The following is a 15,296-nucleotide window of genomic DNA, read 5'->3' on the forward strand; positions in this document are numbered from 1 at the left end:
CCTTATAGTTATCAATTCGCTTTTGAAGGTTCAATAGTAAAGTTTCATTTAAAAATAATTCTTAATCTTCTTAGGAAGTAGGATCAAATTAAACTTCATTTTTCTTCAAAAATTGTTATAAAAAAAAGTATTGTTATTTAATGTGAAAGAAAATTATATTTATGACAGTTTTCTTCAGAATCTGAGGAAAATGATGTAAGGAAAAAGGTTAATAATTTTCTGTTGAAGGTCAACCAAATTTAGTTTCATTTTCTACAAACGTTTAATGATTACCATTGAAAATCAAATAAGGAAAGTTGAACTTTTGATAGCTTACTTCAGCGTCTGTACTGAAAACAGTATTGAGCAGAGTTTCAACAGCCTGCAAAACATATTGAGATTAAAAGTGAACTAGAGTTGAAGTAAATAAATGACAAACTAACTTGATTTTCCATATTCATGTTCATATTTACTACTTTATAAAGTACTATATTTATGTATGATATCTATTCAAAAGTTAGTTGAAAAATAACTAACATTCTTTTCCATTTAGATTCGAGATATTTATAATATCCTTTATAAGACATATTAGTTTGAGTAAGAAACTTTCATTAAAATTTCACAAACTAAAATTTTTCAGTACCATTATGTATAGTTACGTCAATTGTTTAAACTAACAATTTTTTAAGGAGTTTAATCTGCGGGCTAAATCTCTCAATAGTATAATATAAACCACACAGGTTCTTTTTTATTATCCAAAAGCTTTATTACAGTGAATAAGCATAACTCTATTACATGTTTTAAAATCTTGCTAATCATGTTTTTGATACAATCTTTGGTCTCCAAACACTACTTAGGTTTATAAAAAACTAAACATTTAATAAAATAAATAACTATCTTTACTTTTATAGTTGTTTTACTGAAAGTGAAAAGCAACGAAGTTTTTTTTTGTATCACGGTTTCTTACTTATATCTTATTAAAAAAAATAAACAAAACAACAAAGTTTGAACAAACGGTTTGATTAATTTTCCAACTTTATCTTCCAGTTCCTCAATTTTTTCGAACAGGAAGATTAAGTTCTTTTTCATTTGCTATAATAATAAATATAATATTAAACATGCTATACTTTTTTAAAGTTCAAAAAGGTAACTAACCTCCTGATCCGCTGAAAACATACTTTTCAGAAACTGTTCGGCCTGCAAAACATGTTAAATTTTTTAATTTAATAACATTGATTCTGACAAAGTTTTTACTTACTTTCAATTCAATTTTTATGCTAAATTTATATATTAATTGCTTTTTATTAATTGATTGCATTCAAATGTAAGTATAATCGTTTTAAACAGAAGTTTTACAGCTACTTGGTATGGTCGAACAACAAGGTCATCTATCAAGTTTTTTTCATCCATGCTTCTACTTCGTCTTTTAATTTCTTTTTTTATCTACTAAGATAAGGCTTACGTTGGCAGCAATCACCGATTTTAGTTGACCTTCGTTTTCAGCTACTTTTAACTAGATGAGTTTCTTCTTGTAAGAATTAAAAATAAACATCCGAAGCTAAAGAAACTTGAACCTGTAAGTTGATAGCTAGCTTCTACACAAGTTTATTTTTCTTTTTAAGTTGATTCTTTTATGTTTTGTAAAAACAACTAATTTCATTTAGGCCTATTTAGTTTATATGAACAAGAAATTCTAAACAAGACTTTTTTTAGTTTACTTGCATATTTTTCTAACGTTTACTAAGTTCATTTTGTAATTGATACTGTAAACATTGGTAACTTATCTCTTTTGTGTTTAAAAATGGCTTTTAAACTTTGGAAGATTAACAATTGCTTGGCACATTTTCTTGAATATTTTTATTTTTCATTACAAATAAATGATTTACTGCAAACAAAACACTTTTATAAGATTTAAAAACTGAAAATCATGGTAGCTTACTTATTTGTCCTTTGTGAAGATTGATGTAATAAAAGCTTGAGCCTGCAACAACCGTTAGTATTTAAATATAAGAAAACTTATATAAAAAATATATAACTACCGTCTTTTTTGACGTTTTCCAAAAAATATACTTTGACCTTGAGATAAACTCACTGGGAACTGTAGGTATCAGTATGAAAATTTAGACCGTTTAGTTAAAAAAGTTTTTCAATCGGTTTTTGCGGTAGCTCGACAGTTTTTAGAATCCGACCTATCTTTTCAAACACGAATAGAAGGTTCTTTATCTTTTTTAGAGAAATGAAAAGATTACCATGTAACGTTATTGCTAACCATATTTATTTATAGCTAAATAAAGTGATATTACTTTATCTCTATCTTTAAAGGGTATAAATAGGTATAGCAACTTAGTTTAGTTATAAAATAAACCACAAAAACTATGTACAATTTATTACTTTCATAAACAAAAGATACAAAATGGTGCGTGACGCTTGAGTTTTTTACACATTAATCTTAAACGAACTTCAATATCGATAAAGGTGAACAAGACGATATTTCTGAACATAGAAATTCTATCAAAATTATTTCATATCGTACCACAGCTTACGTCTTCGGCCTCGAAGTCCTATATAAGCTGTTTTATATCGTTCTATAGTTAACCTCTGCGGCGGCGCAGTCCCAAGCCAACTATTTTGTATAGTACCGCCATTCACGTCTCCGGCCTCGAAGTCTCACGTGAAAAGCTGCAACTACTTCCACAAAGGAAGAGTCGCCCCGTTAAAGCGTCCTAGGTCCGCTCCGTAGGGTAGTTGAGGTATAATAACCTGTTTGTCGATGTGCTTCACCGTTTATATACATTTTTACTCTCTATTTTCCAGGTGACTCTACATGTTCGAAGCTGCAGGTGTCTCGACATGTTTTTACTAGCCAGCTAACATTCTCACCTTGCTTTACACCAGGCACTTAATAAATACAAAGTTGTATTTTTTTGCCTTTGTCAATCAAATCATATAAACTCACCCTAAATTTGAATACAACTTGCCAATTTGGTCTCCATATAAACATGTATTAACCATATAGAATCTCTTCAAAGAAAAAGAACAGAATAGTTATTAACCGCAGCATTACTTATTATATTTCTTACATTGAAATCTATCAAAACTTAATATTTAATCTTTAGAATGCAGAAGACTTATACTTTTCCGAATGCTATTTAAAACTAATTAATAACAGTTAATTTGTAATCCATTTTTGAACCTTAACAAAATAACTAATTATCCAGAAAAAAATCAAAAAATTCATACAGTAATAATCAACTTTTAGTTTAAATGTGGAATTAGCTTTAAAATAAAACTAATTTTTTCAAAAAAATTGAACAACTTTAATTTAAGTCTACTTGATTAACATAACATACTTTACATTTGAAACTATCAGTGATTTAACAAACTTTAAACTTATAAACGATTGATTTAATATGTAGGATTTCGTTCATTCTATAGTTTGATTTTATTAGCAGCGCCTTTCCTCTGTAAATAATAAACCATTTTGCAATGTTTTGATAGATATTTTTTTCACCTGTATTCTTAATGTGCTTTGGACTTTAGGCTTTAAATTTAGTAGTTAGTCAATATACTTAAACTTTTGATATTTTTTTACAAATTTCTGTACCTTAATTCTAATAATGTTTATTTTAATTGTATCGATTATGCTTTGGCAAAGTTATAAAAACATATGATGAAAAATCAATGAAATACTAAACGGTTGCACAAATGTGCAAAACCTAACTCTGAAAGTCAGGATTTGTATATTCGGTTGATGTTTGAATAAAACAAAAATTTATTTATGAAGTTTTGTAGTTTGTTTGAATTATGACATTCTGGTATGTTCTTAATGAATTTAATAAAAGTGACCCTGAACCTTATTTTAATGTAGAACTGCGTGACTCAGACTATTTTGCTGATTGTTGCACTAGAAACTTAGAAATAATTTACTATATCGTCTCAATATGTGCTGCTGAATTTTGCAGAGAAGGTTTTTTGTTGAAAATAAATAGGAAGTTAATTCTAAAATGAAAGAATGTGCAGATGTGTTTGGTTTTATTGGAACTCACTGATCGTTGAAAGAGATAATGATAAAGTTGCTTATTATAAAGTTAAAACCAATTTTGTTAACAACATTCTACTTCAAATCAAAAATAAGTTAATTAATAGTATACTAAAGTTCATTACATTTACTGTTAATCTATAAAAATTAGATAAAACTCTAGTTTTTGATTTTTAAGTATATAAATTTTTGTCTCTTCGTTATGTGTTATTCAGTTTAAATTATGTGGCCCAGATGTTGATGCCTGAGTCTAGCGTAGAACAACAAACTTCCAATAGCAATGAAAAAACAAAAATGAAAATTATATTTTAACTAAACCTATCTGAAGATTAAGTTTAATTTTAAACAAATTAAACTAATTTTCAAAAAAAAACAACTTTGTTGAGATTAGTTTGTTTTAATAAACAAGTTCTCTTCATAAAATAATAACTAATAAACATTCTAATACAGTTCGGGTTAGATCGGATTAGAAACGATCGGGTTAGAAGTGATCGGGTTAGAAGTAATCGGGTTAGAAATGATCGGGTTAGAAGTGATCGGGTTATAAATGATCGGTTTAGAAACGATCGGGTTAGAAGTGATCGGTTTAGAAGTGATCGGGTTAGAAGTGATCGGGTTAGAAATGATCGGGTTATAAATGATCGGTTTAGAAACGATCGGGTTAGAAATGATCGGCTCCCATTTTTAAGTAAAACAAACCTTTTGAAAAAGCTTTTTCATCGTATAAATTCCGCTTGTTACTCGTTTTCTAAGTCAAGCAAAGTACGAAACAGAAATTTTCTAGTCTATTGTTATTGATAAGTGAAATTAATAAACTTTTAAAACTTGTTAGATGCTTTGTGTGGGCCTTTTTTAAAAAAAGGAAACAAAATTTTGTAGTTTATTGCGTAAGTTTTACTGAATAAAAAGCTTATATTCAGCATAAGCTTATTTATTTTCTGACAAGTAAATTACTACATAATTAAATAGTTGCTTTAAATATGTCAGTTTTCAGAATGCACATCTAAGCCAACTATATCAAAAAAAAAACTCTTTGAAATGTAAAAAATAGGGGTTATTCTAATTAAAGAAAACTTAATTTTTTCGGCAGTGACGTGATCTAAAAAACAATTTTTCACGTTACTAAGATTTCTGTGCACAGTAAAAAAGTTCTATGCACATTTTGAAGACCACTGCTCTAAACATTTAATACAAAAGTTTCAACACAAATGCTGAAACTTGTATTTTATACTTTTAGTTAGTTTTAATTATTAATAAAAAGTGTTATTATATTCAGCATTAATAAGCTCGCATATTTAATTTTTAACTTATTTTAACAAGTAAGTTCTTTTCTGAAATCATGCAACAAAAAAATAAAATTACAAAACACTTTAGATGCTTAAGTTGCTGTAGCTTTTAATTTGTATTGTTTACAATATTAGAAACTTAAGTAATAAAATTTTGTATAACTCTATTTTCTAAAAAAACTGTTTATCAAACTAAGTTTTAGTTAAAGATCTCGTCAGTACATTAAACAAAAGCTTTTATTCAAACACAATTGTTTTACTTGAATAAGAACTACTTATTTAATGCAATGGCGAACTCGTTTAGCGAAACTTAATTTGCTAAATTAAACTTTATAAAAATAAAAGCATATTTTTTCTTGTTCTATGAAGTAGATACGTTTAATTGTTGTGTAAAAATCTAACCTGAACTAAAAGATATTACAAGCTTTAAAAACAGCTACAATGAAACATCTATAGTTATTAAAAATAAATTTTAAAATAACTATTCAGTGTTATCGCTTGTTAGATAAGCATAAAATAAATGAATTTATAAAGTTTTGTTTTGCAGTAAATGTGTTTATATATAAAATATACAAACAAATTATGTTAACAAAAACTACTGATGTTTCTATCTGCTATATTAACTAACTTTCATTTGGCTAGCTTTGATTAATTTGGCAACATATTTAAATTTATAAATAAAGTTTCCAGTAAGATTCTAATTTAATCTATAAAAAAATCTAGGATTGTAAAGTTTTGTATTGGTTTGTGTAAAGTCAAAAATGTTATCTAAGCAGATAATGCTGTACCTTATTTCATTTAAAAGCATATTTTAAGCTTTTTTTTCAAACAAATTTCGTTTTAGCTTATCTTAATATCTATTTACTATGTAAAAGAAAAAATATTGTGAATGATAAACTGTGTAAATTTAAAAAACTATTCAAAATCATACGTCTTAAGTTTTGTACAATTTTTATTGTTTATTTAAAAATAAATTTTAATTTTTTTTTATTACCGAAACATCTATACAAATATACAAAAGTTATAAAATCTTTTTCTAAGTAACTTTCATAAATTTTAAATGATCTAGCTTTTCAACTCAAAACACTTCTTATTAGTATAACTTAACCTGTATTTTTGATATTCCGGTTGTTTTAAGTGAGTTGTAATAAATAAGTATTTACTTAATTGATATGATTTCCGCTATTCTGTTTTTTTATGATATAATAGTTTAGAATTTAAACCACTAAATATAAACTTGTTAAGTGTATTTAAAATTACTAAAACAAAAGTTTGTGATGTTTCAAAATTACGGCATGCTTGAAACCATCAAAAGTATAGCAGACATAAAGGATTAAAGCTTGTAAAACAAGGTACGATAAAACTTATAAGAAACTTTAAACAAAAGTCTTTTTATTAATACGACTATTATGTTGTCTAAACTGCCTTTTTTAACACTATTTTTCATATCTAAATAGCAAATATTGTTTAAGAGCAAGCCCTGGTAATAACTTTTGTTTAAGACTTCGAGAGTTTTATTGAATTCGATTAGAAAAACTTTAACTTACTACTAAATACTCTTTATCTTTAAAAACCATTTTCTAATTAAAGCTAAAAATGTAATAAAATCTATATAACCTAACTTAAAATAATATCTTTTCTTTATAATTTTTTTTTTTAATGATTAAAAATTAATTTTAGTACTGTTGTTTTATTTATTTCTTCAGTTGTTAATTATTTGTTCACTTAAAATCATTCAGTTTGTTGAACAAATTTAAAATATTTCTCCCTTCAAAAATAAGAACTCACTTTCAAACCTACTTATAGTTAAAATGCTAAGATAGCAAACGAATAAAAACCTTTTGTTTCATCAATAACTTTTTAACTTGTAGAATTATCAATTGTATAATAAACTTATTGTCATATGGCTAACAATAATAAAACTGTAATAGTTTTATAAAGTCTGTGACAAAAAATTAGTTTACAACTATTACCTTTTTATAAGTTAAGTTATTATACTTTTAAAACATGAGATAAGTGTGGTAGTAAAAAACAAACTTACATTAGGTATAAAATTGTCATTTTGACTTTAAATAAAAACTTAGTTAAACTTTTGTCATGTAAAATGTAAGTTTATTTTTTTTATAAACGTCTAAAATCGTTAGTACTACTTTTGTATTTAAAAATTTGTTTAGACAAACTTTAAAAACATGTTTATAATCTAAATAAAACATTCTCTTTATGTTATAAGACTTAAAACTTTTATTTTCATTTAGTTATTGATCTTATAAAAAAAAAGTTGTAAAGATTACAAAACTTATTTTAGAGTTTTTTTATAATAAAAACATTGATTTGATAATTATAATTGCATAAACTGTTGCTAAAAATAACAAAATATTTTTTTTTTAATTTAAAACTTAAAATTTGAAATCCATTTTTATTACCTTATGATTGTTAAATCTTATCAAAAGAAATCCTAAAATCATTGTTTTAACTTTCTAGACTGTTACAGCATACTAGTAGTTCATTATTTAAGTAAATAGTTTTGAAGAAAATTCTTTTTTACAAGATTTTTCATTCTTTAAGTAAAAAGTATGTTTTTAGCTGAAATGTTTTTGTTACTTTTTAATAAACGTACTAGTTATTTTACTATTAATTGTTGGAGAAAATAACAAAATAGTGGGCTGTTGTTATTCCCGCGCTGTGTAAACTGTAAAGTGTGTTGTGTCAATTTTGTAAAAACAAACACGTTTGCATACTTAATAACACAAACTTGATAAAATTTAAACATACTAGCTGTTGTGCGTTATTCATATTTATAGTAAAATAATTTTAATTAATTTGAAATAAATTTATGATGAATGTTCTTTGGAAAAAGTCGTTGTCAAATTTGGCAACCAGTAAAAGAAACTCAACAAAGAGTGTCAATACTAAAAACAACAGAAGAGATGATACTGTTTTGATAGATGTGCATTTCTGCAGGTTACTAATTAGCATTGTTTTGTTTTCAAGTTCAGTGCTTTTCTGTATTAATATAATAAAAATCTAAGTAGATAAAAAAAAAGTACAAAAAATCTATTGAGAAATGAATTTTATATATTGTTCAATTGACATTATGAAATATATTGTATGTGTGCTAAAATAAACTTTGGTATTTTTTCTTTATGTAGAGAACTTTTTAAATACTTCTTTATTACAGAACAACGCTCTTTTATTTTTCAAAGTTTTAAAAATATTTTATAGAAACTTATTAATGTAATACTTTAAGACTTGCGTTGTAAAATTAGATTTTGTACTGATTGCTTGTGATCATTTAGGCTTTAATTTAATTCTTTTTTTTAAGTGCTAAATATAAGTTTTAAATTATGTTTTATTTAAAAAGTGCTTAAAGTTTTTACTAGCTATGCATAAAAAATCGAGAATAAATAAAAGTGAATAGGGCTTACTAAAAGAAATATTAAAATTGTTTGGTTAGCTTTCGACAATTCTTACACTTTTTGTACTAATAGTAATTACAATTATGCAACAAAAACTTTTATTTTCAATAAAAAAAGTTTTTTGTTGATAACTAAGTGTCCACATTATATTTTTTGAAGGTTTTGGTTCAACTTTTTAAGTAGAGAGAATTTCATATAAGTTTATATTACTACATTAAGAAATTATAAGTAAATTACTTAGTTTTGTAAATTTGGCTATTGTTTTAGGTATTGTGATTTAAACTAGCTATTGTTTTAATGCTCTAATTTAGGGGTGGGCAACGATTTTCAATCAACGGGCCGGATCCGGAAAAATTAAGTCTTTTGCGGGACGGAGCATATTGAATTAGTAATTTACCGGATCCAGCCAAAATATGACTTTTTAGATCCGAATCCGACAGGATATTAATTTTAAGTCGAGATCCGGATACGGTCGGATTTCGATTTTAAAAAAAGTTTTGAATCCGGCCGGATTCTAATTTTATGGATACAGTTGATCACTTTTTCAAAATCAAATTTACAAAACTTTCTCAAGTCTGATAATTTAAGATGTAGATTAAGACATGTCAGATGTTTAAATAATGTCTGTAAATAGAATTGACATTGTAATTGACAAATATCGTACTTAAAAAACACTTTGCTTGGGGTAATTTAGCAGAAATAGTTTCCAACTAAGTTAGAACAACACAAAAGATTAGGACAAAATGGTGTATTTATTAGTACACATTAATTTATAAAGAAATCTTTTAGCATGTTTTTAAAGATAAATTCTTACAGTTTTGTTTTGTAAAAGTATTAAAAAAAGTTTTACGAAAATTTTGTAATGTTGACCCTTCGCGGGCCTGTCTCTTTGCTCGCGGGCCGGTAAATTTCATTTGCGGGCCGGATCCCACTTAAGTTTAAAAAACGGTCGGGGGCCGGTCATTTTCACTCTGCGGGCCGGATCCGGCCCGCGGGCCGTACGTTGCCCACCCCTACTCTAATTCTATCACAAGCCACAAATTGTATTACAAACGTGAAACGGATAAATTTAAATTGAGCAATTTTGTCTTACTTGTATGGAACCAACACTTAATTTAAATAAATAAACATATATAGTTTAAGCTCTTGAGTTTAAACAAACCCACTTAAAATTTATAGATTCATCGGCAGATGCGAGAGCAGCTCCACCGACACTCAGTATTGCTACGAAATCGCCGAAAAATTATCGCAATCCGCCAAAGAAGAAATGAAGTACCAACTGACCGTGTCAGAATCCCACCTGGTAATTTCCCCTCACAAGAAACTCGCCTCCAAGATTGTGAACACCTGCAGGAGGTTTTTTTACCCGCCCAAGGTAAAACCCCCGACTCGAAGAATCACCGTCCACGAAATTCCCCACCACCGGTCCGGGGACGTGGTCGCCAGAGATCCGTCGCGGATCGTCCCCGGAAGCGAGACCGAAACTGTCGGTCAGGAAGTGTTCCCGGTTAAGAACATAGCCTTCTGCAACACCTTAGGTGCTTCCCCCGAAATCTTGTTCATGGTGTGCCGGCGCTCTTCCAAGTACTTCGTCTACGCCTTCCACTTTCACACGGTGGCCAGGTGCGAGGTGTTCCTGCGGAGGGTGAGGAAGCTGTTCAGGATCTCGGAGGAGGGGAAGAAGAAGAGGGTTGGGAAGAGGTTTTCCTGCCCGCTCATAGACATGTGCGAGGTTGCCAGGTCTGACAGCCACTTGCGGAACCAGAGAGTCGTAAAGAGGCGGCTATGCGGAGTGTCTTCAAATTTCGTTTGAAGTTGAAAGCTGTTGTATTAGCTAAATAATAAGTTAAAAATGCAGTTATTTGGTATGTAAAAGTTTCTTTAGAAACTCGTTTAACCTGGTTCTTAAATTGTGAAAAGTTTAAAGTAAAAGTGTGTGTTTTATGAACTGTATGTATTTTAACATCTTTAAAAACTAAGGTATTCAAAAATCCATCTTTTATCTTCGTATTCTTTTTACTGTATTCCAACAATTAATAATTAAATCAATAAATTAAATTTAACTCTGTAACAGAATATAAACATTTGTTTTGTAGAACACTTAAGTTTTTATTTGCATCTTGACTCCAAAAGTACTGAAGAAATAAATTTATTTCTAAATTGATATTTTACTTTTCTCCTTTAATGTTTTTTCTTTATGAGATTATACTTTACTTAAATATCTTTAAAACTGACTAAATTTTATTTTAAACTAATAACTACAATAATCTTTTACGGCGTTTAAAAACACTATTTAAAATAGAAAAGTAAAACCTTTTTATTCACATATAATTTTAATGATTGAATAATTTTTGATCTAAAAAAAAACTGCAACAAAAACATTTATTAAAAAAATTTTTAATATTAAAAATGTTTTTTCAATTATCAAAATGAGAAACTTATGTCCACACCCAATACAGTTATAATTAAACTCATAAATTAAAAGTTAAAAAAGAGATTAAAAATACTTAAGAGTCAATTTTGGCTTAATACAAAATGTTAAAGTATTTCATCTTATTTTTATAAACGTATCTAAATAATATTTTTTTTTTCTAAAAGTCAGTATGTTTTCTAGTTAGTAAGCAATGAAGCAAAAGACTTATTCTAAAAACTAAAACTTGTTCTTAACAAAAATAAGGATGATAGCAAAACATTTTAACTTTATTATAATAATATTTTATAAAACTTAGGTAAATGATTGTCAGGTTATTTTTAGGTTTTTTACTTTTATTAATGTCAGATGTCTAACCATTTCTAAAACAAGTTTTACATGATTTTTGTAAGTTAAAGTTTAACAGTTTTGAAAATTTTATACCATAATAAGTTATACAATCTTTAGTAGAGGTTTATAATGTAGAAACAACTACTTTTGTGACAGATGCTGAACTAAAACTTGTTATTACAAAAGTTAAATGATAAGAAATTTCAAAATTATTTTAAAGTTGTAGTATACAGCGTCGCGTTGGGTGGCACTCTGTAATTGTTAACTCTGTAAATGTTAACACTGTGACTGTTAACACAAAGTCAAGAAGAAAAAGAAGGTTAAAATAATTCTTAATTAATTTCTTTTTTTTTCTTTTTATCATTGAACCTAATGATAAATTTGTTTACTCACGTTTTATTTTCACATAACTAAAATTTTAATTAAAGTTTTATTTTACTTAGTATAAATTAGTGGAAACAAAACTAAAAGATTTAAAACAAACTACTAAAATTAGTTCAAAATTGTTTAACTTCATGAAAATATTTAAAACAAAGAATTGTTTTTTTTTTGGTTAGTACCTCCTTTCATAAATTTTATTCTAGACAATTTAGTCTCTTTAGTTCCTTTAAAGGCTTAACAAAAATTTTTTAGTACATCGCTGGTGCTTAAAAAGTCTAAAAGTTTTTTATATAAAAAGTGAACATAGCTTATAGAGCCTAGCTGTAGATTAGAAATTTTTTTGATAAATGTACTTTTTTAAGCTAAAGCTTATTTTTGTTATAGATTGTCTTAAGTATAATAAAGACATGTAATCTCTTAAACTTACTTTAATAAGTATAGATAAGAGAAATATTTTCAAAATTTACCTAGTTCTTCTGCTTTAATTTCTTGTACTAAAAAGAACAGGAAGAAATTTTATATGGTATTCTTTATTGTAATTATACAAAAACCTTAAAATTATGAACTATGTTACAAGTTCTTCATAATATTTTAAGCGTAGTAGTTTATTATCAAAGTCGAATTAAAAAACATTACTATATAATTAAAAAAAAACACTATGCTATAAACAGTGTGATAGTATGTTATAAAACTGAATATAGCATTAGTAATACATTTTTAAGTATATAAATCAAGCTCAAATAAGTAGGTGTTAGTTTAATTAAAACGTTTTTAATACCGATTTTAAAACATGAAGTAATTTATAAAGAAAAATAATGATGATGATGAGGCATTTAAAGTGTTATCAAATGATACAAAAGATAAAAATATAACTGTTCAAAATAAGACAACACTTTTACACCATCTTTCATTTTTGTTGACATGCGAGGCACAACCTTATGAAATGGTCAGCACGTAACCATGGTCAAAAAAACCGCCATGGTGACACCACAGAGCCTTCATCTTACGATTCGCATCGCAATTCATACACCCCGGCTCACCGCTCACCGATTTACCGACCCACACTTTAATGGCTTGCCAATCCAGACCTGCGTACACGGCGCTTTTCGGAAAAGCGTCTCCTTTTCTAATGCGCACCCATTTGCAATTACCGTTGGTTACCAACATTTCACCCGATGGCTTCCCGGAAAACCCATGAACCCAATACTCATACACTTTGTCATGCACACTATCGGTGTTAACTTTACCGGGAGTGTTTTCAACTCTTGCAACGTAAACACCACCGTCAGTTTTAGTGTTGCCCGCATAGACGGCGTCTTTCGGTATGGCATCACCTCTTTTTAACGTTTTCCATGTTGTGTAGATCTTTTTCTCCAGTACAATAGGAATTTCGAGTTTTGTTGTATTTTCAACACCGTAAGTCATTTTCATGTACTTTTTGGCTTCTTGGTAAAGTTAATCAACAGAGTAATTTTCTTTCAAGTTCAGCACAATAGTTTCAACAGTATTTTCAACGAAGACGTCGTCAATAAAATATCCAAACTTGAGCGACCTTACCAACAGAGTCACACGATCGTAGTACTCTCTCAACGATTCATGCGAAGTCATCTCTTCATCTTCAGTGGAAGTGGAGAAAGAGTGGGTGTTGCACCAGCTGGCTTTGACGGCGCCGGAAACTTCAAAAACAAGATCTTTATAGCTCGCGCTGACTTCGACGCTTCCCGAGTACTGGTCTATTTTTTCCTTGGCCGATTTACTTCTCTTGTAAAAAATTGTTTTCTGGTATTCTTTTTTCGCACCAGGCCTGGTAGAATATTCGCACTCGATTATGACTTTCGCGTTAGTTTTGATTATCATAGCGGTTGAGCTTTTTATAAACTAAAAAAAGATCGTTTTGTCTTGTATTTTTTAAAAACATTGATTGTTTTAGAAATAAAAGTTGATGCTAGTCTCTAAACTGAATAAGTTTAAAACCATGAGGTTTTTATATAGTAAATGTCACTAAGAATTCTATGTTCTTTCAAAATTTTTAATGAACAAATAGATAAAAGTTTCACTTAAGTTAAAGTATAGTAAGAAGTTAATAGTAAATAAAAGCTACAGTTAAGTTTAAGTATAGTACAAAAGTTAAGTTTTGTATAAAAAGAATAATATAATAAAACAAAATTTCAACTTAAACTAGATAAAAAACAATGCAAAAAAACATAAACGACACTTAAAATATAATTTTGCGCTTTATGATAAAAAAGCTATTGTCTGATCTAAACTATCTAATATTATTATTTTAGATACAAACTCTTCAAGCAAACTTTGTTTCAAAAATAGTACATCATTAATTTGCTCAAAATTAAGTGCTAGAGTTTTAACGTAATAACATATTTATTAAATTCTAACTTTTAATAAGTTTATGTGCAAACTAGAAGGAAAAGGAAACTCGAAATTGGTTAATACTAAAATGATTGAGTCTTAAGTACCAAAAATAAAATAAGTAATTAGTAACAACTGTACTTAGAACTATTTGATCAGATTTATAATCAAAGAAGTAAATGAATTTTTAAAAATTGATATTTTAAAATAGGTTTGTTTTATAACAGATTTGTTTTTTTGTTTGTTTATTTAAATTAAAAAAATACTTTTATACAAATTCTTTAGTCTTGTTTCCGTGTTTCTTTATAAGTTTACTTAAGTTTGTCTTAGAATGTTGTTTATTTACAATTAATTTTATTAAAACACAAAGTTTCTAATTAATACAAATTTATACGAGTCACTAGTGGACGCTTTTGCAATTAAGAGTTTTTCCACCTTAATTTCATAAAAAATCATGATTTACGAAATAAAAGTTAAACAGAATACTAAGCTTTGGTAATTATATTTGTAATCAACAGCTTCATTCTTAGATTTTATATTTAAAAACATTCAACAAATGACTAACTTCAACAGTACAACTTAATAAAAGTTCTTAAAATCGCTTAAAAACGTAGTTTGAAGCTAAGAAGACCGATTTGGCGTTCAAAGTTTTCCTACTATTAAACAAAACTGCCACGCTTCGCCAGTTATCAGTGCTGCTGTTAGCAATTTAGCTATTTATAAATGCTAAACACTGAATTAAAAATAAGATGTTCATGTAAAAACAATTTCTTTTAGATTGCTAGCTTTAAGAATAATTTTTTAATTGAACTTAGTTCGGCATAACAAATAACATTTGTAGAAACTTATTAAACGGGTTTGTAAACTTCTATCTGATTTAACAACCAATGTTTTAACTATACTAAACAACATAATTATAGATAAATCGCTTTTCTATTAGAAGTTTTATTACTTGTTAACTATTAAACTTAATTAAGTTTTACATGCTGTCAGCATAGGAAAGCTAATTAAAAACCTCAAACTTATGTAGCTTGGGAATATAACTTTGTATGCTGATTACCACATAA

The 15,296-nt window shown here is 27.6% G+C and overlaps 1 protein-coding gene across 1 annotated transcript; it reads right to left on the reverse strand.

Annotated features, from left to right (window-relative positions):
• Nucleotides 1-12,798: 12,798 nt before the first annotated feature.
• On the reverse strand, nt 12,799-13,287 carry LOC145843179 (pfs47 receptor-like). Its single transcript, XM_082950640.1, has one exon. It carries the CDS (start codon nt 13,285-13,287, stop codon nt 12,799-12,801), a length of 489 nt encoding a protein of 162 aa, XP_082806766.1.
• Between the last annotated feature and the right edge of the window lie 2,009 nt (nt 13,288-15,296).

This window comes from Thalia democratica, chromosome 8 (genome assembly GCF_965202585.1).
Source record: "Thalia democratica chromosome 8, ktThaDemo2.hap1.1, whole genome shotgun sequence".
Lineage (NCBI taxonomy): Eukaryota > Metazoa > Chordata > Thaliacea > Salpida > Salpidae > Thalia > Thalia democratica.